General features: G+C 45.2%; 1 protein-coding gene across 1 annotated transcript; it reads right to left on the minus strand.

The window, feature by feature from the left end:
- Positions 1-8,934: 8,934 nt before the first annotated feature.
- LOC149452502 (olfactory receptor 5G9-like) lies at positions 8,935-9,879 on the minus strand. Its single transcript, XM_089689169.1, has one exon. It carries the CDS (start codon positions 9,877-9,879, stop codon positions 8,935-8,937), a length of 945 nt encoding a protein of 314 aa, XP_089545295.1.
- Between the last annotated feature and the right edge of the window lie 16,178 nt (positions 9,880-26,057).

Raw genomic sequence — 26,057 nt, forward strand, 5'->3', positions numbered from 1 at the left:
CAGTACTTGCCTGACTGCATTGTGCCAAGAGTAAAGTTTAGTGGAGGGGGGATTACAGTGTGGGGTTGTGTTTCAGGGGTTGGGTTTGGCCCCCTAGTTCCAGTGAAGGGAACTCTTAAGGTGTCAGCATATCAAGATATTTTAGACAATTTCATGTTCCCAACTTTGTGGGAACAGTTTGGGGATGGCCCCTTCCTGTTCCAACATGACTGGGCACCACTGCACAAAGCAAGCAACTTGACTGGCCTTCACAGAGTCCTGACTTCAACCAGATAGAACACCTTTGGGATGAATTAGAGTGGAGACTGTGAGCCAGGCCTCCTCCCCCGACATCAGTGCCTGACCTCACAAATGCTCTTCTGGAAGAATGGTCAAACCTTCCCATAGACAGCCTCCTAAACCTTGTGGACGGCCATCCCAGAAGAGTTGAAGCTGTTATAGTTGCAAAGGGCGGGGCCAACTCAATATTGAACCCTACGGACTAAGACTAGGATGCCATTAAATTTTATGTGTGTGTAAAGGCAGGCTGAAGAAATACTTTTGGCAGTACAGTGTATATATCCATACAATGAAAGTCATAAAGATATTTAAATAACAAAATGTATCTTACCTATTTGAATACTAGCCTGTATACATCCCTTCACTCTTCCTAAAAACGTCCAATTACAGACAAAACCACAGTGGCTGAAGAAGTGTTCCCCAGTAATACATCACATCCCATGCCATTCCATTCCTGGAGCACAAACCAGCTTCTGATTTTGGGGTGGTGGCAGCTATCTTAACAACAAGAGCTGTATGTTCCTGGTGCCGGTCCCCAGGGTGCACATACATGTGAGTGCAGTGTAATTGTTAGGTTTGTAGGATTTAATAAAGTCAGCTACCTTGTGCAATGAACCTTTTCCCTGATACTGTTTTTATTTCAAAATGTTTTTGTTGAAGATTTTCAATAACAGGGTAATGTTATAATAATGACGTTCAGTTCAATAAAAATTGCAGTCATACAATACAGTATTGGAACATGTGTACCCCACCATTTGGCTCACCTTTGGTGAGGTGTAGAAAATGGTAGAGGGGTGTTAAACATGGGGAGAACAGGAAGAGGGTAGGGAGAGGAGGAGGAAGTTGTAATGGGATGGAGAGAGGAGTACCAGTCTAAAATGGATGGGTAGTTCAATTGTTTGTACAAAATCAGGCTTGTACTGAGCAATTGGGATGTTTTAACCAGCTAGTCCATTGGGAATTGAATTTGTATTGGGTGGAGTTGTTGAGGGCCGATCTTTTTTCCATTTCGCATTGGAAATTAAGATCTGTAATTAGTGATTTGAAATAAGGAGCAGTAGTGGTGTTCCATAATCAGGTTATAGTGATTTTTGCTGCGAAAAGTATGTGGACAATGATGGAGAGGTACAGGGGAATTTGTCAATCCCAATGTGTAAAAGCGCGAGTAAAGGATTTGGGTTGATCACTGTTTGGGTTATCCTGATGCTGTTTTTAGAGTGGCGGTGTATTGCATTCCTGGTACATGTGAATCATTAGGTTGGTGATAAGACACACAGTGGGTCCAACCTAAAAAAGCGCAGTGGGACCTATCTAGTAATAGAAGGTCCATTCATTGTGGTGAGTGTATATCAATGAGGGGTCACTTGGAGCATCTGGAAGTGGTCACCTGTTCTTTCTGTTACTAATGGCCCCAGCACCTGTTCACCTATCATTTGGCTTTCAAGCAAGCATTTGAATGGAACTTACTGATACATTGGACATTATTTGTATTTTCTTGTGTTATCCATTTCTATCATTTTTTTTTCTATTTTATGCATTTTCACATGTGGCAAATTGTTAAGTAATTTTGATTCACATTTTTGGCAGCGCATTCTATATACACGTTTAAAGGGCTGTATAAATCCCTTTATTGCCAGGCCAGTTTTCAATTTTCAGTGTCCTGTGACAGTTTAACTGACAATTATGAAATAATAGAGCACTGTACCCAAATTAATTTTAGATATTTTGTTTACACAGATGGAGTCTTCTTTTGATTTAAATTGGTTTACTGTGCTATGAAAGACCAAAAAAAAAAAAAAAAAAGTTTCCCTCACTTTCTGATATAAGGCAGATCAAATAAAAAAGCCAGGACAGCACAAATCCCCCTCCCATGATGTTTTTTTTTTTGAAAGTAGATACTCCAAGGAAAGCACATTTTTTTTTCAAAGGTTAACTTCAACCCACCAGCCTGATTGCCACCACCATATATCCCAGACTCTGCAGTGACAACTGTATACAGTACCATGGGCCGGCATAGTGGGTGTTAGCAGGTGGAATGGAGGGAGACCAGAAAATCACCCAACAAACAAGATATACCTGTGTTCAAATCCCAATAGCTAGTATATGCATTTATCCATCAGGTGCTAAAGGGGTGTAACTACATAGTAACACTAGAAATTCTGAAGGGCCCTCTGCACACTGATATATACTCTTTCCAGCTGACTTTGCAATAAATAGGGATATTTGGTTCCCACCTATTGCAATACACGTTTAAGCTGGCCAACTGCATCAAAGTAATCTCTCTATGGCCAGTCTTACTCTGCTCTGCCAACGCAAATGCTATTGTGGACACAATGCCAAGATAGGGGAAAACACAAAGTGTGTGTGGGGGGGGGGGGGGAGCTACCAGGTTTAGGTCTGGCTACTGACCCACAATACAACAAACAAGATATACCTGTGCTCAAATCCCAATAGCTAGTACATGCATGTATCCATCAGGTGTTAAAGAGGTGTAACCTCATATTTACATTAATAATTCTGAAGGACCCTCTGCACACTGGTACATACCCTTTCCAGAAGACTTTGCAATAAAGAATAGGGATATTTGCTGAATACATGGGGATTTCGCTTTGCTGGATTGGGATGTCTCTTTGCACAGTATATGGGTATGTATGTTGAAGATATGGGAATGTCTCTTTTCTGGATTGGGATGTCTCTTTGCTAAATATATGGGGATTTCTCTTTACTAAATATATGGGGCTGTCTTTGCTGAATATATGGAGATGTCTCTTTGCTGGATTGGGCCATCTCTTTGCTGAATATATGGGGATAGCTCTTTGCTGCATTGGACCATCTCTTTGCTGGATATATGGTGATGCAAGCACTAATGACGTGGAATACACTTTTTATTTTTAGATATTTAATTTGTAAGAATATTAAAATAGAAGTGGATGCTCTGAAGGGCTTGGTAGGATGGCCAGTGGGCAGAATTGATGGGACAGCCAGTGGGTGGGCCCTGGGGAATGTTGGTGGTCAGGCCCGGAGGGGGGGGTCCAGGCCTAAAGCTGTGTAGGGGCCCCCAAAATTTCTGATGGCTGCCCTGGCCATGAAGTTAGGCAGAACATAGTATCAAGATCTGTCCTTCCATAGGTTTTGTTTACTTCAAGCAGGATTCAATGAACTTCCCATGAATCAAGCTTGAGCAAACTTGCTCATTCCTGGTAACCACATGAAAATATAGATTGCCATAGAACTCAAAATTTGAAAGTTTATTAAAAACTGCTTTAAATGTCAATTTCAATGTTACAGTAATAACACACAATGTTTACTCACTATATTCCCCCTTATAAATAAGTTTGTAAAAAGCACCCTGCAAGAAAATACTTACTTTTCTGGGGTGCCCCAGTCCACACTTCAAAAGTTACCGCTAATCAGAGATCTTAATCATCCAACACTGTTTCAGGTGTATTGTGTATCTTATCCCCAGCTGAATGCTTTGGTCTAATCCACCAGTTCGTATCTCACCACTGTGTGCTGTAGTGATACAGGGGACAGCAGAGGGAAACCAGGCATCTGACAGTCCTGTAACCAGCATGCTATCTATACACTAAACTGTAGAGAAAAAGTCCAACGTTCAGGGTGTTCGGTGAGGGAGAAGTCCAGGGAACTTGAATGTGAAGATGATTCTGGTACAAAGAACCGCAGCACCCAACAAGGATCACGGGGGTGGATCACTCCATCGACATGCAAAACAGTAAACCAGGGGCGCAGGATAAGAGTGCAGAATTTGTTGTACAGAAAAAATATGCACACTTACATCAAGGAGACTTGGAGTACAGCATGAGGGCAGGAAGGAATGAGATGTCACTGTAGGATAACAAGGAGCTGTTCTGTACCAGTAGCTCAGGAAAGACTCAGACAAAAGAGAGAGAGGAAGGGGATCCAGATAAGTGCAGCAGTTAAGAATTAATTTATTCGATAGTATTAAAAACACTCACAAACATCAGGAGAATACAAAGCTCATCTGTGGGTATGTATAGGGCCACTCCTGTCTGTCCTGCAGGTACCACCAGTAGTGGCGTGTAGAAGGAGCTAGAGGCTCCGAGCGTGTAGCCTGTATCTCTCTGTGGTTGACTTCCGGTCCTCCGACTCTTCCGGTGACGTCACTTCCGTTGGTGCGCTCCACACTGGTGTGCCTTGTCTCTTCCTGGTCTACACACCATTGGATTCACCTACACCATTTTCATGGTGCTCTGAGACCAGTACTGGTGGTAACTGCAGGATGGAGAGGAGCAGCCCTATACAAACACACAGATGAGCTTTGTATTCTCCTGATGTTTGTGAGTGTTTTCAATTCTATGGAATAAATAAATTTTTAACTGCTTCACTTAGCTGGCACCTTTTTCTCTCTCTCTCTCTCTCTCGTCTCAAATACTTGGCTACGCTCTTAAGGATGGCTGCCTCTTCCTGAATCCCAAGTGCTTCAAGGACTAACATATTTCTACAGACTCTAAGGTTTCATGTACACGAGCCTACCGTGACCTCCAACCGTGGGAAACTGCAAAACACGGCAAAACCATGGCAAAACACGGTAACCACAGTACCATGTTTTTGCCATGGTTTTGCCACGTTCAGGAAAGACTGAGACAAAAGAGAGAGAGAAAGGGAAGCCAGCTAAGTGCAGCAGTTAAGAATTAATTTATTCCACAGGATTAAAAATACTCACAAACATTAGGAGAATACAAAGCTCATCTGTGGGTATGTATAGGGCCACTCCTGTCCGTCCTGCAGGTACCACCAGTAGTGGCGTGTAGAAGGAGCTAGAGGCTCCGAGCGCGTAGCCTGTATCTCTCTGTGGTTGACTTCCGGTCCTCCGACTCTTCCGGTGACGTCACTTCCGTCGGTGCGCTCCACACTGGTGTGCCTGGTCTCTTCCTGGTCTACACACCATTGGATTCACCTACACCATTTCCATGGTACTCTGAGACCACTACTGGTGGTAACTGCAGGATGGAGAGGAGCAGCCCTATACAAACACACAGATGAGCTTTGTATTCTCCTGATGTTTGTGAGTGTTTTCAATTCTATGGAACAAATTAATTTTTAAATGCTTCACTTAGCTGGCACCTTTCTCTCTCTCTCTCTCTCTCTCTCTCTCTCTCTCTCTCGTCTCAAATACTTGGCTACACTCTTAAGGATGGCTGCCTCTTCCTGAATCCCAAGTGCTTCAAGGACTAACATATTTCTACAGACTCTAAGGTTTCATGTACACGAGCCTACCGTGACCTCCAACCGTGGAAAACTGAAAAACCATGGCAAAACCATGGCAAAACACGGTAACCACAGTACCAAGTTTTTGCTGTGGTTTTGCCGCGTTTTGCGGTTTCCCATGGTCGGCGGTCAAAATGTTCCTATCCTGAACGTGATTCTTTCACATTCAGGAGAGGGCAGTTTAACCTCACCTAAATGCTGCAGCTGCTAAAATCTGCTAAAAAGCCTACATGTACATGGACACACAGGATTTTATGGAGTTGAGTTTAGGAACTTTGGTCAGCAGCTGGTCGTGTACATGAATCCTAAGAGTTGCAGTCCTTCTTTTAGTGCCATAACAGCCGGTTGGCTAACGTATAACTTGTTTTTGATATTCATACCAAATTTTTCAGATAAGCCTTCTCTGTGCGCCAGAACTTTCCCTTTTTTCCAGGAAAGATTGAGCCCTCCAAATGGATGAAATCAAGTGGTGTCCTGGCCACCACTAGTGCACCTCGATCCAATACAGACCATGCAAAAGAGAAGGGGAGGACTGTCACGTGTCTCTAGGGCTCTGCCCCCTTTTTCAAGTTCTTTTTTTATTTGCCACTCCTGGAAGTGTAAGATTCAGAAGATTCAGCAGTTGGTAGTTTATACAATAGTTAGTTTGCTTTGGCCTTTACTGTAGACATCCAGGTCTCGTTATAGTCACAAATATGTATCGGAAAAGCTGATTTGCCTATTTTTGGGCTGCTGTAACACCAGATTATATAAAATGTAAAACATATGGATTATGGACATTAAAGTGTTACTAAACCCAGGACTCTGCATTCACCATATCTGGTCTCCCACAGTACAGAGAACATGGAAGTGCAATTACTTTAGTAAATATAAACTGCTAAATACCTTTTCCCATCAGCAGTATAGAGCAGTCTTGTGACTTCTATCAGTGTCCAGCAGAGCACTGGTAAAGTTAGTAGGAGGGATTTTCATTCTCCTCTGACTGTACTATGAGGCTGCATAACCCCTGACCCTCTGTCTGGAAAGTGCTGATTGGTTTGTGCTGATCACATGCGCCCTTGCAAAGAAAAAAAAACCTCTAGTAATACACACTAAACTGAGCATGTGCAAAGTGACTCTTAGAGCTCTGTATTATTAGCAGATGGATTGGGGACAGTAAAAGAAGGGGAGGATCAGAGAAGACGTGATCAAACAGCCATTTTTCCCAATGTGGAGGATTAACTCCTTAGGTTCCACAGTGAGTATAACAAGCATGCTTTTCTGAATCTACAGACTGATTGTACTGTTGTGGGTTTAGTGACACTTTAAAGTGTCACTAAACCTAGGACCCTGCATTCTCCTGTAGCAGGGTGCAGGACCTCTGTCTGGAGAGTGCCGATTGGCCCTGTGCTGATCACATGCACTCTGTCAAGAAAAAAAAAACTCTGTAGCGATACACACCAAACATGATCAAACATCCTTTTTATACAGTGTCAAAGATTCATACCTTAGGTTCCACAGTGAGTATAACAAGCATGCTTTACTGCATCTACAGACTGATTGTACTGTTGTGGGTTTAGTAACACTTTAAAGTGTTACTAAACCCAGGACCCTGCATTCACTATATCTGCTCTCCTTGGACCCCGCATTCACTATATCTGCTCTCCTTGGACCCTGCATTCACTATATCCGCTCTCCCCGGACCCTGCATTCACTATATCCGCTCTCCCCGGACCCCGCATTCACTATATCCGCTCTCCTCGGACCCTGCATTCACTATATCCGGTCTCCCCGGACCCCGCATTCACTATATCCGGTCTCCCCGGACCCCGTATTCACTATATCTGGTCTCCCCGGACCCCGCATTCACTATATCTGGTCTCCCTGGACCCTGCATTCACTATATCCGGTCTCCCCTGACCCTGCATTCACTATATCCGGTCTCCCCTGACCCTGCATTCACTATATCCGGTCTCCCCGGACCCTGCATTCACTATATCCGCTCTCCCTGGACCCTGCATTCACTATATCTGGTCTCCCCGGACCCTGCATTCACTATATTTGGTCTCCCCGGACCCTGCATTCACTATATTTGGTCTCCCCGGACCCTGCATTCACTATATCCGGTCTCCCCGGACCCTGCAGTCACTATATCCGGTCTCCCCGGACCCTGCTATCACTATATCTGCTCTCCTCGGACCCTGCATTTACTATATCCGGTCTCCCCGGACCCTGCATTCATTATATCCGGTCTCCCCGGACCCTGCATTCACTATATCCGGTCTCCCTGGATCCTCATTCACTATATTCGGTCTCCCCGGACCCTGCATTCACTATATCCGCTCTCCCCGGACCCCGCATTCACTATATCTGGTCTCCCCGGACCCTGCATTCACTATATCCGCTCTCCCCGGACCCTGCATTCACTATATCCGGTCTCCCAGGACCCTGCATTCACTATATCTGGTCTCCCCGGACCCTGCATTCACTATATCCGCTCTCCCCGGACCCTGCATTCACTATATCCGGTCTCCCCGGACCCTCATTCACTATATCCGCTCTCCCCGGACCTTGCATTCACTATATCTGCTCTCCCCGGACCCTGCATTCACTATATCCACTCTCCCCAGACCCTGCATTCACTATATCTGCTCTCCCCGGACCCTCCATTCACTATATCTGCTCTCCCCGGACCCTGCATTCACTATATTCGGTCTCCCCGGACCCTGCATTCACTATGTCCGCTCTCCCCGGTCCCTGTATTCACTATATCTGGTCTCCCCGGACCCTGCATTCACTATATCTGCTCTCCCCGGACCCTGCATTCACTATATCTGGTCTCCCCGGACCCTGCATTCACTATATCTGGTCTCCCCGGACTCTGCATTCACTATATCTGGTCTCCCACAGTACACAAAACATGGAAATGCAATTATTTTAGTAAATATAAACTGCTAAATACCTTTTCCCATCAGCAGTATATCAAAGTCTTGTGACTTTTATCAATGTCAAGCAGAGCACCGGTAAAGTTAGTAGGAGGGATTTTCATTCTCCTTTGACTGTCCTATGAGGCTGCATAACCCCTGACCCTTTGTTTTGACAGTGCTGTTTGGTCCTGTGCTGATCACATGCACCCTTACAAAGAAAAAAAACCCTAGAAATACATACTAAATTGAGCATGTGCAAAGTGACTCCTAGAGTTCTGTACAAATCAGCAGATGGATTGGGGACAGTAAAAGAAGAGGAGGATCAGAGAGGACAGGATCAAACAGCCTTTTTACACAATGTGGAGGGTTAACTCCTTAGGTCCCACAGTGAGTATAACAAGCATGCTTTACTGCATCTACAGACTGATTGTACTGTTGTGGGTTTAGTAACACTTTAATGCTTATTGCAGTGGGTATATGGTAAGTATTCAGTTTCTTGTTATCTGTTGACAAAGGTCTTACAGTTAGCCAACATTCTGCGCAGCGCTGTCTTGATCTCATGGTTTCTTAAGCTATATATAATCGGATTTATTAGTGGAGACGCCACAGTGTACAGAAGAGATCTATATTTGTTTGTACCGGTTGAGCTTTCATCAGACGGGGCCGTATACACAATGATTAATGTTCCATAAAAAGCACAAACCATGACCAAATGGGTGCTACAAGTAGAAAAGGCTTTCTTCCGCCCTTGAGTTGAAGATATCTTTAGAACTATGATGAAAATGTAGATGTATGTTACGATTATAAAGGAAAGGGGAAAAGAAAACACGAAGAACGAAGTGACAAAGTTCTGAAGCATCAACGCAGACGTGTCGGAGGTGGACAATAGAACAAATGGGCCAAAATCACAAAAAAAATGGTCTATATAATTCAAACCACAATAATTAAATCGAAATATCTCAAATAATTCACTTGATGTTAAAATGATATTCAGGACCCATAACCCGATGATCAGCTTGGAAAAGACATGGTAGTTCATAAGTGATGAATATCGTAAAGGAATGCAGATGGCCAAATACCGATCGTAGGACATGACAGCAATGAGAAAATTTTGAAAACCAATGCAATTAGCAAAAAAATAAAGTTGAAGAATGCAACTAATCAGCGATACTCTTATTTCATCTTTCACAATGACGTCCAGGGTCATGGGTACCACGCTGGTAGTCATTAGGACATCGGATATAGCCAAGTGCTTGAGAAAGAAGTACATCGGAATTTTAAGTTGATCAGTGGTTGTCACTAAAATAATTATTAAAATATTTCCACATAATATTACGAAGTATGCTAAAAAAAACATAAGGAAGAACAGAATTTTGAATTTATAAAGACCTCGAAATCCAAGTAGTTTGATTTGTGTGACTTGAGTCTGGTTGATCTCACACATTTTTTTTTTAATTGGAAGGATTTTAACAGACATGAAAAATGCATTTTTTTCTGCAAAATAAAATGTTCAAAGATGAATTTTCCTTAAAATAAATACATAAACATAAATTGTTGTGTTCAAAAATATATATCCCAGCGCCAAAAAGAAAATACTAAGTGATTATGCAGCTGTGCAACAGTGAAAAACACCAATAATAAACAACAAAAAAACAGCAAAATCTGAAAACAAAATTACATAAGTGAACAAAAACTAAAATAATGATAAGTGTCCATATAAAAATAAGTCCTTATTCCCATCAGAACCAATAATAAATATTCAAAATGTGCTTCCACCTATCCACCACGTGAGAAATAATATTGACCGCACTCACCAGATGGAGGTGAGTAATGAGCCTTATAGGATATAAGGCAGCAATGGGCAAACTACGACCTTTTAATCCAGCCCGTGGAGCGTGATACTGTCAGGATGGCTGTCAGGAGACCGGTGTAGCATGAAAATCTGTCTCCTATGAGGATCTGTCCCCCTCGACGTATCTGCGCATTTGCCGGAGATCGCCGATCGGCTGCTAATGCCTGAAACTGGCACATGCGCAGATACGTCGAGGGGGACAGATCCTCATAGGAGACAGATTTTCATGCTACACCGGAACGGCGCGGGAACACGGCGAGAGGAACGAGCGGAGCAAAGGTAAGTGAATTGACACAGGGGGGACTTGGGGACCTAATATGGGGAATGAATTACTATAGGGGGGATGAATTACTATATGGGGGATGAATTACTATGGGGGATGAATTACTATGGGGGATGAATTACTATATGGGGGATGAATTACTATATGGGGGATGAATTACTATGGGGGATGAATTACTATATGGGGGATGAATTACTATGGGGGATGAATTACTATATGGGGGATGAATTACTATGGGGGATGAATTACTATATGGGGGATGAATTACTATATGGGGGATGAATTACTATGGGGGATGAATTACTATATGGGGGATGAATTACTATATGGGGGATGAATTACTATGGGGGATGAATTACTATATGGGGGATGAATTACTATGGGGGATGAATTACTATATGGGGGATGAATTACTATATGGGGGATGAATTACTATGCTTACTATGGGGGAATATTACTATACTTACTATGGATGACACATACACATCATTCATCTACTCTTGGTCCGGCCCCCGGGTCCAATATATGAACCCATTGCGGCCCTCAAGTCAAAAAGTTTGCCCACCCCTGATAAAAGGTGTTAGGAATGGACTGGCCAGCAATGGTGGGACTCACCTGCCTTTTGATCTGCAGTACCAGGGCTGGCCAGCGGGTGCTCCCAGCAATCAGAGACTCAACCTTTCAGCCAGCTAACACCTGGAACTGATGATGCTGGGGTATTTAAGGGATGGCCAGACCCACAGACTCTGCCTTGGTGTTGTGTTTCTCTTGGGCCCTGTATCCTGTTCCTGCTCTCTGTTCCTGTCTGATTCTCTGCTACCTGTCCTGATCCCTGGCTTGTGACCCTGACCATCCCTCTGCTTGACCCTCTGTACTACGCTGCTTGCTACCTGCTGAACCTGGCCTGTGACCCCGACCATTCTCTGCTTGCTCCCCCTGTACCTACCTGCCCAATTGATATTGACCCGGCCTGCCTGACGACGCTTGCTTGTATATACTGTTATCTGTGGGTGGTTGGTTTGGTTTGTTTGCACTGTGTTATGTTTTAGTATTGCACTGCGTTTATGTTTGTATGGTTAGTGTTAATAAATTGTATTGTTTATCACATATCTGAAGTCTGCGTTTCCCTGCATCAGTCACACACCTCTGGTCATACCTGGGAGCCCTGACATTACACCAAGGCCAATCCTGACCAGAAGTGGCTGCACAGGGAAGCCATCTTGGCTTGTTGATGGGAAGGATGGATCTGGATGAGGTTGAATATTTATATCTGCTAGTGTTTGATGACAGGGAGTATGCTTATCAGACTCTGAAGGAGTATCCCCGGGATGAACTGCTAGAATGTATACGGCTCGCTCATGTTCTAGTAGATCAGGGCACAGAGTTCTCTGAGGTGCAGCCTTTGATTGAAGTTTGTGCTGAGTTGGTTTCATCTGGTTCCCCCGAATGCAGGGACGAATTTTTGCCACCATTTAGTGCAGACCAGGTAGAGTCCCTGGTGTGGTTATTAGAGGATGATGTGGGTTACTTTCTGGAGCGTTATTCCACATGTTCACCACAGACACTGAGAGATTGTATAAACGCAGTACAGTCATTGACCAGACAGGCTTTGTGTAAGCTCAGCTTTGTTCAACCCATACTGCAGACATGGACAGATTTGTTGCACCCAGCCTCAGTCAGCTTACAAAGACCCAGTCCTGCTTCTAATCTATTTCCTCAAAACTCTATTCCTGCATTCCCAACAGCTCCTCCTGCCCTGCTATCTACCGCATGTCAGTACCCTGTTCCCACTCGCTGCACCTATCCTGCCTTTAACCCTGTAAAAGAGCCCTCTGTAGCAACCGCTCCCTCTCCTGTTCCATCCTCCAGTTCTTCTCTGTCTCCAGCTGCTCCATTCGTTTGCAGACCTGCGTTTACTTGCAGTGCTCCAGTAGTTAAAACCAGAAAAAAGCGAAAATTCTTTCCAACCAATACCATCCTGCCAGTATCCAAACCAGTGAGCCTGCCTTCCGTGGTTCAGCCTGAAGCCTCTCTTCAGCCTGATGCCGGTACGCAGCCTGATGCCTCTCTTCAGCCTGATGCCTCTCTTCAGCCTGATGCCTCTACTCGGCCTGAAGCCTCTACTCGGCCTGATGCCTCTACTCGGCCTGAAGCCTCTACTCGGCCTGAAGCCTCTACTCGGCCTGATGCCTCTACTCGGCCTGAAGCCTCTACTCGGCCTGAAGCCTCTACTCGGCCTGATGCCTCTACTCGGCCTGAAGCCTCTACTCGGCCTGAAGCCTCTACTCGGCCTGATGCCTCTACTCGGCCTGATGCCTCTACTCGGCCTGATGCCTCTACTCGGCCTGAAGCCTCTACTCGGCCTGAAGCCTCTACTCGGCCTGATGCCTCTACCCAGCATGATGAACTGATCCAGCCTGACGATCCTATTAGGCCAGTTGACTCGATGCCCGCTGTTGATCCAGATGATCCGGTACCTGATCCGGTGCCCGCTGTCGAGCCAAATGACCTGATGCCTGGTGACCCAGTGCCCGCTGTCATACCTGGTGACCCGATGCCCGCTGTCGAGCCAGACAATCCGGTACCTGATGACCCGGTGCTCACTGTCGTGCCTGTTGACTCGGAGCCCACTGCTTTGCCAGATGACGCGGTGCCCGCTGTCAAGCCAAATGACCTGATGCCTGGTGACCCAGTGCCCGCTGTCCAGCCAGACGATCCAATGTCTGACCCAGTGCCCGCGGTCATACCAGTTGACTCGGAGCCCACTGCCTTGCCAGATGACGCGGTGCCCGCTGTCGAGCCAAATGACCTGATGCCTGGTGACCCGATGCCCGCTGTCCAGCCAGACGATCCAATGTCTGACCCAGTGCCAGTGGTCATCCCAGTTGACTCGGAGCCCACGGTTGTGCCTGGTGACTCGGTGCCCGCCGCCCCGCCTGGGGGCCTGAGACCTGTCGTTCCGCCTGGGGGTCCGGCGCCCGCCGCTCCGCTTGAGGGCCCGAGACCTGTCGCTCCTCCTGGGGGTCCGGCGCCCGCCGCTCCGCCTGAGGGCCCGAGACCTGTCGCTCCTCCTGGGGGTCCGGCGCCCGCCGCTCCGCCTGAGGGCCCGAGACCTGTCGCTCCGCCTGGGGGTCCGGCGCCCGCCGCTCCGCCTGAGAGCCCGAGACCTGTCGCTCCGCCTGGCGGTCCGGCGCCCGCCGCTCCGCTTGAGGGCCCGAGACCTGTCGCTCCTCCTGGGGGTCCGGCGCCCGCCGCTCCGCCTGAGGGCCCGAGACCTGTCGCTCCGCCTGGGGGTCCGGCGCCCGCCGCTCCGCCTGAGGGCCCGAGACCTGTCGCTCCACCTGGGGGTCCGGCGCCCGCCGCTCCGCCTGAGGGCCCGAGACCTGTCGCTCCACCTGGGGGTCCGGCGCCCGCCGCTCCGCCTGAGGGCCCGAGACCTGTCGCTCCTCCTGGGGGTCCGGCGCCCGCCGCTCCGCCTGAGGGCCCGAGACCTGTCGCTCCGCCTGGGGGTCCGGCGCCCGCCGCTCCGCCTGAGGGCCCGAGACCTGTCGCTCCATCTGGGGGTCCGGCGCCCGCCGCTCCGCCTGAGGGCCCGAGACCTGTCGCTCCGCCTGGGGGTCCGGCGCCCGCCGCCCCGCCTGGGGGCACGATGCCCGTCGCCCCGCCTGGGGGCACAATGCCTGTCGCCCCGCCTGGGGGCACGATCCCTGTCGCCCCGCTTGGGGGCACGATGCCTGTCGCCCCGCTTGGGGGCACGATGCCTGTCGCCCCGCCTGGGGGCACGATGCCTGTCGCCCCGCCTGGGGGCCCGATGCCTGTCGCCCCGCCTGGGGGCCCGATGCCCGTCGCCCCTCCTGGGGGCCCGGCGCCCGCCGCCCCGCCTGGGGGCCCGGCGCCCGCCGCCCCGCCTGGGGGCCCGACGCCTGCCGCTCCGCCCGGGGGCCCGGTGCCTGCTGCTCCGCCCGGGGGCCCGATGCATGTCGCCCCGCCCGGGGGCCCGGTGCCTGCTGCTCCGCCCGGGGGCCCGGTGCCTGCTGCTCCGCCCGGGGGCCCGATGCATGTCGCCCCGCCCGGGGGCCCGGTGCCTGCTGCTCCGCCTGGTGGCCCGCTGCCTGCTGCTTCGCCTGGTAAACCGATGTGCCTCTGCCCGGAGTCCTGCCCGATGTGCCTCTGCCCGGAGTCCTGCCCGATGTGCCTCTGCCCGGAGTGCTGCCCGATGTGCCTCTGCCCGGAGTCCTGCCCGATGTGCCTCTGCCCGGAGTCCTGCCCGATGTGCCTCTGCCCGGAGTCCTGCCCGATGTGCCTCTGCCCGATGTGCCTCTGCCTGATGTGCCTCTGCCTGGTGTGCCTCTGCTTGATGTGCCTCTGCCCGGAGTCCTGCCCGATGTGCCTCTGCCCGATGTGCCTCTGCCCGGTGTGCCTCTGCTCGATGTGCCTCTGCCCGGAGTCCAGCCCGGTGTGCCTCTGCCCGGAGTCCAGCCCGGTGTGCCGCTGCCCGGAGTCCTGCCCGGTGTGCCAGTCTTTGATATCCCGCCAGTTACCAGACCCGGGAGGTGGAACATTTTGCCCAGCTAGGACTGTTTGGAGCGTCCTGAGGCCGCTCCTTGGGGGGGGGGGTACTGTTAGGAATGGACTGGCCAGCAATGGTGGGACTCACCTGCCTTTTGATCTGCAGTACCAGGGCTGGCCAGCGGGTGCTCCCAGCAATCAGAGACTCAACCTTTCAGCCAGCTAACACCTGGAACTGATGATGCTGGGGTATTTAAGGGATGGCCAGACCCACAGACTCTGCCTTGGTGTTGTGTTTCTCTTGGGCCCTGTATCCTGTTCCTGCTCTCTGTTCCTGTCTGATTCTCTGCTACCTGTCCTGATCCCTGGCTTGTGACCCTGACCATCCCTCTGCTTGACCCTCTGTACTACGCTGCTTGCTACCTGCTGAACCTGGCCTGTGACCCCGATCATTCTCTGCTTGCTCCCCCTGTACCTACCTGCCCAATTGATATTGACCCGGCCTGCCTGACGACGCTTGCTTGTATATACTGTTATCTGTGGGTGGTTGGTTTGGTTTGTTTGCACTGTGTTATGTTTTAGTATTGCACTGCGTTTATGTTTGTATTGTTAGTGTTAATAAATTGTATTGTTTATCACATATCTGAAGTCTGCGTTTCCCTGCATCAGTCACACACCTCTGGTCATACCTGGGAGCCCTGACATAAGGGATCCTATAACCCCTCCAAAAGAGATCAAATCTTCTTTTTCACCCTGCTTAGGTCTATAAATCATCTCCACTTTATTCCTTCATGGATTCCTCAATGGTGTATAGAGAAAGAAACTACATAGTGTAATACTATATATCAACCGACTTAAATGAACAAACTTAAAGTCCCAAAAGTAAAATGTCCCAAATTTCACATAAAAAACTAAAAAAAAATCCAACGTGATATCTAAATCTTGATGGATAAGTGCTCACTACTCCAAAATGAAGATGAAGATAAAACTCAGACGTTCTTCATATACCTCAAAAAAACAAAAACAAAATCTAGACATAGTGTATTATCTTAAGTCTCACAAGTATAGTGCCACACGTGCAGCATGCAAAACACTATAGTGTCACAGCATTCGTGAAGAAGATACTCAATAGATATCACTGCAAACCATATAAAAAATGCATAATTACCCTAACTCAAAAAAATATCAGCATGTGATCAACCAGTGAGCATGGAAAATCCCCAAGCTGGCATCCTCTTGTTCCTTTGGACCTCACAAACAGACCAGGAATCAGTATATGAAAAATTGATATATAAATTTTATTGTAGCCACTTACATTAAAATCTAATAAAACCGGCTTCCTGCTCCTAGCGACAACTGAGTACCACCATTGTGATATCAAAAGGTCTCCAGGGAGTCACACCGTCACACTCCTGCCCACCACTGTCCCTTCAGCTCTGGGGGAGCGCCAGGAGTACACCGCGAGTCCCAGGACCGCCAAACACAAGCGCTCCAGAATCCAAAATGCCACCACAGCACTTCCGGGAACGTCAATACGTCACGTGCCCTGGACGCGTTTCGTCACTTCCGGACTTTGTCAACAAGAATACTGCCGCTTCATATAAAATATAAGGAGAGAATAAGGCCACTCACATGTTTAAATATAATTAAAAGCCTTGTTTAATAGCCTAGATGGCTTCAAGATAACCAATTTCCACAATGCAAATATAGGGATCTCACGCTTCTGTAGTATCTGCAGAGGATGAACAGTCTTCCACCTCTAAGATGGCCGCTTGAACCGCATAACCCGGCGTGCGTTCCAAACACCGGAAGTGACGTGAGCCAGAATGACGGTGGATACTACAGAAGCAGATACTACAGAAGCGTGAGATCCCTATATTTGCATTGTGGAAATTGGATATCTTGAAGCCATCTAGGCTATTAAACAAGGCTTTTAATTATATTTAAACACGTGAGTGGCCTTATTCTATCTTTATATTTTATATGAAGTGGCAGTATTACACTATGTAGTTTCTTTCTCTATACACCATTGAGGAATCCATGGAGGAATAAAGTGGAGACGATTTATAGACCTAAGCAGGGTGAAAAAGAAGATTTGATCTCTTTTCCCGGAAGTGCCGCGGTGGCATTTTGGATTCTGGAGCGCTTGTGTTTGGCGGTCCTGGGACTCGCGGTGTACTCCTGGCGCTCCCCCAGAGCTGAAGGGACAGTGGTGGGCAGGAGTGTGACGGTGTGACTCCCTGGAGACCTTTTGATATCACAATGGTGGTACTCAGTTGTCGCTAGGAGCAGGAAGCCGGTTTTATTAGATTTTAATGTAAGTGGCTACAATAAAATTTATATATCAATTTTTCATATACTGATTCCTGGTCTGTTTGTGAGGTCCAAAGGAACAAGAGGATGCCATCTTGGGGATTTTCCATGCTCACTGGTTGATCACATGCTGATATTTTTTTGAGTTAGGGTAATTATGCATTTTTTATATGGTTTGCAGTGATATCTATTGAGTATCTTCTTCACGAATGCTGTGACACTATAGTGTTTTGCATGCTGCACGTGTGGCACTATACTTGTGATACTTAAGATAATACACTATGTCTAGATTTTGTTTTTGTTTTTTTGAGGTATATGAAGAACGTCTGAGTTTTATCTTCATCTTCATTTTGGAGTAGTGAGCACTTATCCATCAAGATTTAGATATCACGTTGGACTTTTTTTGAGTTTTTTATGTGAAATTTGGGACATTTTACTTTTGGGACTTTAAGTTTGTTTATTTAAGTCGGTTGATATATAGTATTACACTATGTAGTTTCTTTCTCTATACACCATTGAGGAATCCATGAAGGAATAAAGTGGAGATGATTTATAGACCTAAGCAGGGTGAAAAAGAAGATTTGATCTCTTTTGGAGGGGTTATAGGATCCCTTATATCCTATAAGGCTCATTACTCACCTCCATCTGGTGAGTGCGGTCAATATTATTTCTCACGTGGTGGATAGGTGGAAGCACATTTTGAATATTTATTATTGGTTCTGATGGGAATAAGGACTTATTTTTATATGGACACTTATCATTATTTTAGATTTTATTCACTTAGGTAATTTTGTTTTCAGATTTTGCGCTGTTTTTTTGTTGTTTATAAATTGTTGTGTTACCTAAAGATCTGCTGTAGAAGAAGACCATAATTATTCTAAAGTAACCACATGAAAATTAAAAATGATAAAATTGTTAGATAATCCTACCATTTCCTAATGAATTTCTAAAGAATATGCTGTCCATGAACACTCTGAAAATTAATTTTCACCACTTGTTAGATTGAAATAAAAAGACAGATACTCAAAATAAAATGTGCAAAGATGAATTTTCCTTAAAATAAATACATAAACATAAATTGTTGTGTTACCTAAAGATATGCTGTAGAAGAAGACCATAATTATTCTAACGTGCCACATGAAAATTAAAAATTATAAAATTGTTAGATAATCATACCATTTCCTAATGAATTTCTAAAGAATATGCTGTCCATAAACACTCTGAAAATTAATTTTCACCACTTGTTAGATTGAAATAAAAAAGACAGCATTGAATTTATACATAATGGTTTGGTTACAGTCAAATTCTGGGTGCTTACTCATCAGGCATTAGCTCATACAACATACTTGAAATTCTCTACTTCGGACAGTGAACCTTTCAACACTTGGTAATGGTCAATTGGTGACTGGAGAACCATACTAAATTGCTGCTTTCTTAGAATAGTAAATTCTGCTTAGAAATTTAATTAGAAAACATATATATTTATAATTCTAAAGATTTAAGTTTTTTTTAAATGAATATTATTGTCTGTGTAACATACCTTAGCTGTAGACACATCTCTTTTAATTTAGTAAACCATACATTGAAATGTCAACATTCATTCTATAAGACATTGGGTTTTCTCTGATAAATCACTGGTAAGAAAAGGTATTTAGGCTTCTCAGGCAATTTCTGATTATTTGCACTTGTTCAGGTGGTGCCTTTATAATGTTAAGAGGGGATTGAAAAACTCCAGAGGGGATTTTATTAATAACTCTTCTCCCCTGGGTATATGAACATGTCAGATCAGGTTCTATTCACTGAAAATACCTAATAAATGTCATAGGACTATACTGTATATATGTGATGTATATCATTAATTTGAATCATTATCCTCCAACTCAGAAAAAAAGAAAAAATAACATAATGGGACTTTACTGGTGCAGTATCGGACAAACTCGCATTTGTAAATTTACATAATTATTTGGAATACATATTACAATGACATCATTTAAAAACAATACATAGCTAACCAACCCAAATAGTAACGGCATTAACTTCTATAGCATTGTATCCTCCAAAGGTTGACGCGTATCGCTTGTTAGCTGCTTCAGGACCAAATAATCGGAGGCGAAGAGATAAAATGCCTTAGCTAAGAAAAAAAAAATTATATATACATATATATAGATCATTAGTCATACAATATAATATTCAAAATCCTCCTGCGTTTAGGTGAACCTGTGACTAAAGCTTCTAACACCTAACCATATACCAAAAAAATGGTCAACCCAAATTGTAATTGTACAGTTTGGACATATAGTTTATTAGCGCATCACCACAGTCATACAATATAAATTCCACAAAAACCATGAACCTTACAAAAGAGACTGTTCTCTGCAAACCTACATATCGATATGGACGGGGATGCGGGGCATCTGCACCCACACATGAAGACAACAGAGTGGTCTAGAGTAAGCATCCATATTCACCACCCCTCCCAATGTCCCAAGTCAAATAGTGCCCTATCCCAAAGAACAAAGAGAGACAATCTCAATGAAGGAGGAGATATAAATAAAAAAGAGGGAGAAAGATTGTGAGACCAAAACACAAGCAACAGTAAGTCACTTACTTAGTCAGGAGACAAGCAGTGGATAAGTTCATATGTAGATTAAACCTTACATGGTATGTTCAATAAATGCGTTCAAAAATATAATCTAAATATAAAAATACATGAAAATCAATCAAAAATCCCTCCATATGCAATGGGTGAGGTCTCATGGGAAACGCACATGAATGGTGGGTGCGTTGTGATTGTGGAAAGCTTGTAAACAAATGGAAATATGGTCCTTTTGGTGGAGGTGCACATGCACCTGTGGTCCGTTTTGAAGAATGGAGTGTCAGTGGGGTCTCGGTGGAGTCTTCCAGGTGGTCGTAGGAGTGATCGCCCGGTGGCTGTGTTGAATCCCAGTGTGTGCATGGATCCTCGGGTGGGTGTGCTGATGGGTATGTAGGATGCGTGCTCACCGGAGGCACGTGAATGTAGCACATTTTGTCCTGTGCTGTTGGGGCGGTCGGGGGTCCCTTTTTGGAGGAAAAAAAATTAAAAATCCCTCCATATGGAATTGTCCATTTCTTAATGATTTCAAAAAATTTGGCACACTCTTCCCAAACACTAACCTACTACTCCTGCCATAAAAGGCAAGAGAAGGTGCATAGAAGGTACATGTCAAGAAATCACCTTTTGGACAGGCATTTCTGGTGATAACTCTAACATTTTGAATATCTCTTCATTTAGGGGTCTATTTGTAAATATTTACACACAAGCTTCACATATCTCCCATACAGGATAACATTTTTCTATTCATTTTTCATCCATTCTGAAATTGAATCCACTTGTCTTGGGTGAATACTGTCACAGAGACAGCAAGGGTCCTCATTAAAATGCTTACATATTTACATAATTTCATATAAAATTCACTTTAAGTTGAATCAAATCAGAAAAATGTATGAATCACATGTAAACCTTATGTGAGTCTTGTGCAAAAACATTTATAAATTTATAACTAGACCCTTTAATGATCACCAAATGTCAAGGTCCTACCTTTCCTCAGAGGTTATGCTGCTCCATGTGCTGGCATCCATCTTGGGTTTCTGCAAAGCATGGTGGGAGCCTTTTATGCTTTCAGGCCTCTGCGGTCCATCCCCCAGAGGGGTGTGGTTGATCACATTTAAGCCTGTTGTCTGCACTTGCTCTTTGCATTCGTGTCCTGTATGATTGTGTTGCCGCAAGCTCTTGTTCTACTGTCGTAGCTCTCCTGGAAACCGACTCGGCTTTGACTAAGACTTTTCTCAGCCTTATCCCTTTATCTGACCTCCCGTTGCTGAACCCGGCTCGTGACCTGTGTATTCTTGCCTACCATCTTGAACTGTCTGTTCCGCTGTTATCAACTCAGCCTGTCCGACTACACTATTGTTTCCCATCTGGTTCCCACCAGCTATACGCCATTGGTGGCAGCCATTACCGCAGCTGGGGTTACTCGAGGGCCGCGACCTGGTCCCTGGCTGCGTCAAGTCCATCCCCACCATCAGGGGCCCTGGTGAAAGGCAGCCTGGGCTTAGACTCCGCGCCCTGAGGGACTCCGGTCTGTGGGTGGTGGTTGTCGACAGTCGGTGCGTGACCCTACCATTAGGCCTGCCTGTCCATTCCACCGCTCCTGCCCTGACACCAAAGCAATAAAAACTTGATAGAGGTTCTTTTTTTAATATTTGTATCCATTTTTTTAAAAAGATAAAAGATCAAAGGTGCCTGGGAAGGCTTCATAGTAGGCAAAAATGCTTTCACAAGACAAAACAAAAAGGTCAACTAATACTGATATATAATAGGACTCTACCACCTATTCCCTAGGAGTGGAAGCCGGTCAACCAATAATGTAATAGATAACCTGGGCTGACAATTAGCAAGAAACTTATTATGCTAGGTCTGTAGGCTGCTTGTGAAGCTCCACCTCAAAGGGGAAGTTCCGATTTAAGTACTGGTCCCCCTCTCCCCGTAAGGAATTGGCATCTTTGGGGAATGGGAGGGAGAGCGGGTATACAATTTTGACAGGTACGCGTTCTCACTTCCGCTGCAATCAACTAGATGATCGTAAGTGGAAGCTGTCCTCCTCCCCATATTCTTCTGGGACATGTGACAGGTCCCAGAAGACTATGGAACCATTGACAAGGTGCAGCACATGTGTAGTTGGCACCTGGCTGTGAAGCCGCAAGCTGTCACATCCAGGTGCCAAACTTAAGATGCCGCTGCCTGGAAACCAGGAAGGCCAGTAAAACTAGTTGCTATCAGCACACTGCTGTATCCTAGGACTGGTGAGTGGCTGTTTTTTTAAAAGTCAGCTGCTACAGTTTTTGTAGCTGCTGATGTTTACTTTTTTTTAGCTTTGACTGGAGCTCTGCTTTAAGACGGAAGGTCTCATCAACGGGTCAAAGGGCCCAGTCAGGAGCCAAGAGACAAAGGGTCTCAGTTCTAGGATTTAGGTTGGCTACTATCAAGGTGTCAGGAGAACCCCAATCCATAGACCAAAGGTGGGCCATGTGGCAGGCACTGGCACTAAAGACTAGAGAGCCAAGTATTTAAGAAACCTGAACTACACAGTCTGAGACTGGTAAGTGGTGCAGCATGGTAATGCCATTGAAGCGTAGTAAGCTTATGAGCCAGGTGGTGCGGCATTTTCCAGTGTTTGTATTCTGCTGAAGCTGGAGAAGATCCCCTGAGTGCAAAACCTTATGTTGGACTGTTGTTTTGCTTTCTGCGGTTTAATAAAAGTGGGTTACGAAAACTGTAAAAATAGTTCCTGTCTACTGTGTACTCAGTGTATAAAAACATCTGTCATGAGAGCTAATTACCTCATGGCACCATATATATATATATATATATATATATATATATATATATATATATATATATATATACATATATATATATTGTATTACTGTGTAGAAAAAGTTAAAGGCAGGTGTGAAGAAATGCAGTAAAGAATACTTTTGAAAATATATATTTTAATTGTTTATTTTTATCAATTTACAAAGGTGAACATTCTAAATCAAATCAATTTAATATTTGGTCTGCCCTTGGGCTTCAAACCAGCATCAATTCAGTTCATCAAGCTCTTTTAAAGAAGCACACATGGAAGAACTAAACAAAGAAACAGGCAAGGTTGAGAGCCGTAGACCCAGAAAACTTAATGCAGCAGTGGAATACACATCGTGCTTACTTCCCTTTGACATCAGAAGATGTTCAGCACAGAGCATAGATCTGATGGAAACCAGTGTGACCCAGGAATACCGATCTACTGTCTAGTGAAGTCTATCCAGAAATAGTCTTCATGGAAAAATTGCAGCCAAAAAGCCATATCTCATATGGCTTTTTTGTTGCAATTGTTTCCATACATGGAAGGAAGGCTAAGCGACTCAACTATGCATGAAAACATAGGAACTGGGGTGCAGGAAAATGTCAGCAGCTGCTTTGGACTGATGAGTCAAAACGTGAAATATTTGGCTGTAGCAGGAGGCAGTTTGTTCACTGAAGGGCTGGAGAGCGGTACAATAATGAGTGTCTGCAGACACCAGTGAAACATGATGGAGGTTGTATTTCTGCAAATGGAGTTGGAGATTTGGTCAGGATGAATGGTATTCTCAATGCTGAGAAATACAGGCATATATTAATTCATCATGCCCTACCACCAGGGAGGATGTGACTGGCTCCAAATATATATCATACAGCAGGGCAACAATAGCAAATATACAGCCAATGTCAATAAGAACTATTTTCAGTGTAAAGAACAAGGAGGCCTGGAAGTAATGGTTTGGCCCCCACAGAGGCATGATCTCAGTTTCATAGGGTCTGTCTGGGATTTAATGAAGAGACAGAAGGATTTGAGGGAGCCTACATCCACAGAAGATTAGGTTAGCTCTCCAAGATGTTTGGAACAACCTACCTACCAAGTTCCATCAAAAACTTAAAAACTGTGTGCAAGTGTACCTAGAAGAATTGATGCTGTTTTGAAGAAAAAGAGGGGTCCCATCAAATGTTGATTTGATTTGGATTTCCCTTCTGTTCATTTACTTTGCATTTTGTTAATTGATAAAACTAAACTATGAACACTCCTATTTCTGAAAGCATTCTTTATTTACAGCATGTCTTAACAACTGCATATTACTTTTCACAAAAAAATTAAAAATAAATAAATAAATAAATATATATATATATATATATATATATATATATATATATATATATACATATACTGCTCAAAAGAATTAAAGGAAACCTTTGAAAACCCATCAGATCTCAATGGGGAAACATCTCCTTCTAGATATATATGCTTATATGGATGGGGTAATGTGTTAGGAACGTAAGGATGCCCCATCATTTGATGGAAATGAAAATTATCAACCTACAGAGTACTGAATTCAAAGACACCCCGAAAATCAAAGTGAAAAATTGAAGCAGCAGGCGAGTCCATTTTGCTGAAATTTCACTGCAGCAACTCAAAATGGTCCTTAGTAGTTTGTATGGCCCCCACGTGCTTGTATGCATTCCTGACAACATCGGGGGAGGCTCCTAATGAGATGACGGATGGTGTCCTGGGGTATTTCCTCCCAGATCTGGACCAGGGCATCACTGAGCTCCTGGACAGTCTGAGGTGCAACCTAGCGGCATCGGATGGACCGAGACATGATATCCCAGAGGGGTTCTATTGGATTTAGGCCAGGTGAATGTGGGGGTCATTCAATGGTATCAATTTCTTCTTCCTCCGGGAACTGCATGCATACTCTCGACACATGAGGCCGGGCATTGTTGTACACCAGGAGGAACCCAGGATCCACTGCACCAGGGTAGGGTCTGACAATGGGTCCAAGGATTTCATCCCGATACCTAATGGCAGTCAGGGTACCATTGTTTAGCCTGTAGAGGTCTGTGTGTCCCTCTATGGATATGCCTCCCCAGACCATCACTGACCCACCACCAAAACGGTCATGCTGAACAATGTTACAGGCTTCATAATGTTCTCCATGGCTTCTCCAGACCATTTCACTTCTGTCGCGTGTGCTCAGGGTGAACCTGCTCTCATATGTGAAAAGCACAGGGCACCCGTGGCGGACCTACCAATTCTGATGTTCAATGGCAAATGCCAATTGAGCTCTATGGTGCCGGGTAGTGAGCACAGGGCCCACTAGAGGATGTCGGGCCCTCAGGCCACCCTTATGAAGTCTGTTTCTGATTGTTTGGTCAGAGACATTCACACCAGTGGCCTGCTGGAGATCATTTTGTAGGGCTCTGGCAATGCTCATCCTGTTCCTCCTTGCACAAAGGAGCAGATACCGGTCCTGCTGATAGGTTAAGGACCTTCTACGGCCCTGTCCAGCTCTCCTAGAGGAACTGCCTGTCTCCTGGAATCTCCTCCATGCTCTTGAGACTATGCTGGGAGACGTTCTGGCAATGGCACATATTGATGTTACATCCTGGAGGATATGGACTGCCTGTGCAACATCTGTAGGGTCCAGGTATTGCCTCATGCTACCAGCAGTGACACTGACCCTAGCCAAAAGCAAACTAGTGACAAACAGTCAGAAAAAATGAGTAGGAAAAAAAAGCCACTGACCTCCACCTGTAAAATTATTCCTGTTTTGGGGGTCATCTCATTGCTGCCCATCTAGTGCACCTGTTGTTAATTTCATTAACACCAAAGCAGCTGAAATTGATTAACAACATATACACACACTTTAATTTAAAAGTAAATTATACAATTGATAATTTTTCTTTTCATTCTTGTTATAAATGATGTCATTTATTTCCTAACTTTAAGCCATGTTATCATTACATTAACATTATTACAGTATTATAGGCCATCTATTCCTTAATGTCAATAACACAGAGATGTCTGGGGACCTCATTTTACAGCTGGTAATGGTTTCTTTGTCCTCTAACAAGTTGTGAAACCTCTACTAATGAGCTGTTTGTTGCGGTACATTATAATTAGAGTCCTGGGAGTTTATGTATAATTAGTGGCAGGAGCACTTCAGATTGTAGTTTAATTAAAAGCAATCCTTTTCTAATCCCTTGCCATTTCAATAGTTATTGCAACCAAAATAGATATTATCAATGGTTTTCATTGTATTCGCTGAC

Source organism: Staurois parvus, unplaced genomic scaffold (assembly GCF_062004578.1).
Source record: "Staurois parvus isolate SC_StPar_1 unplaced genomic scaffold, SC_StPar_1.0 ptg000470l, whole genome shotgun sequence".
NCBI classification, from domain to species: Eukaryota; Metazoa; Chordata; class Amphibia; order Anura; family Ranidae; genus Staurois; species Staurois parvus.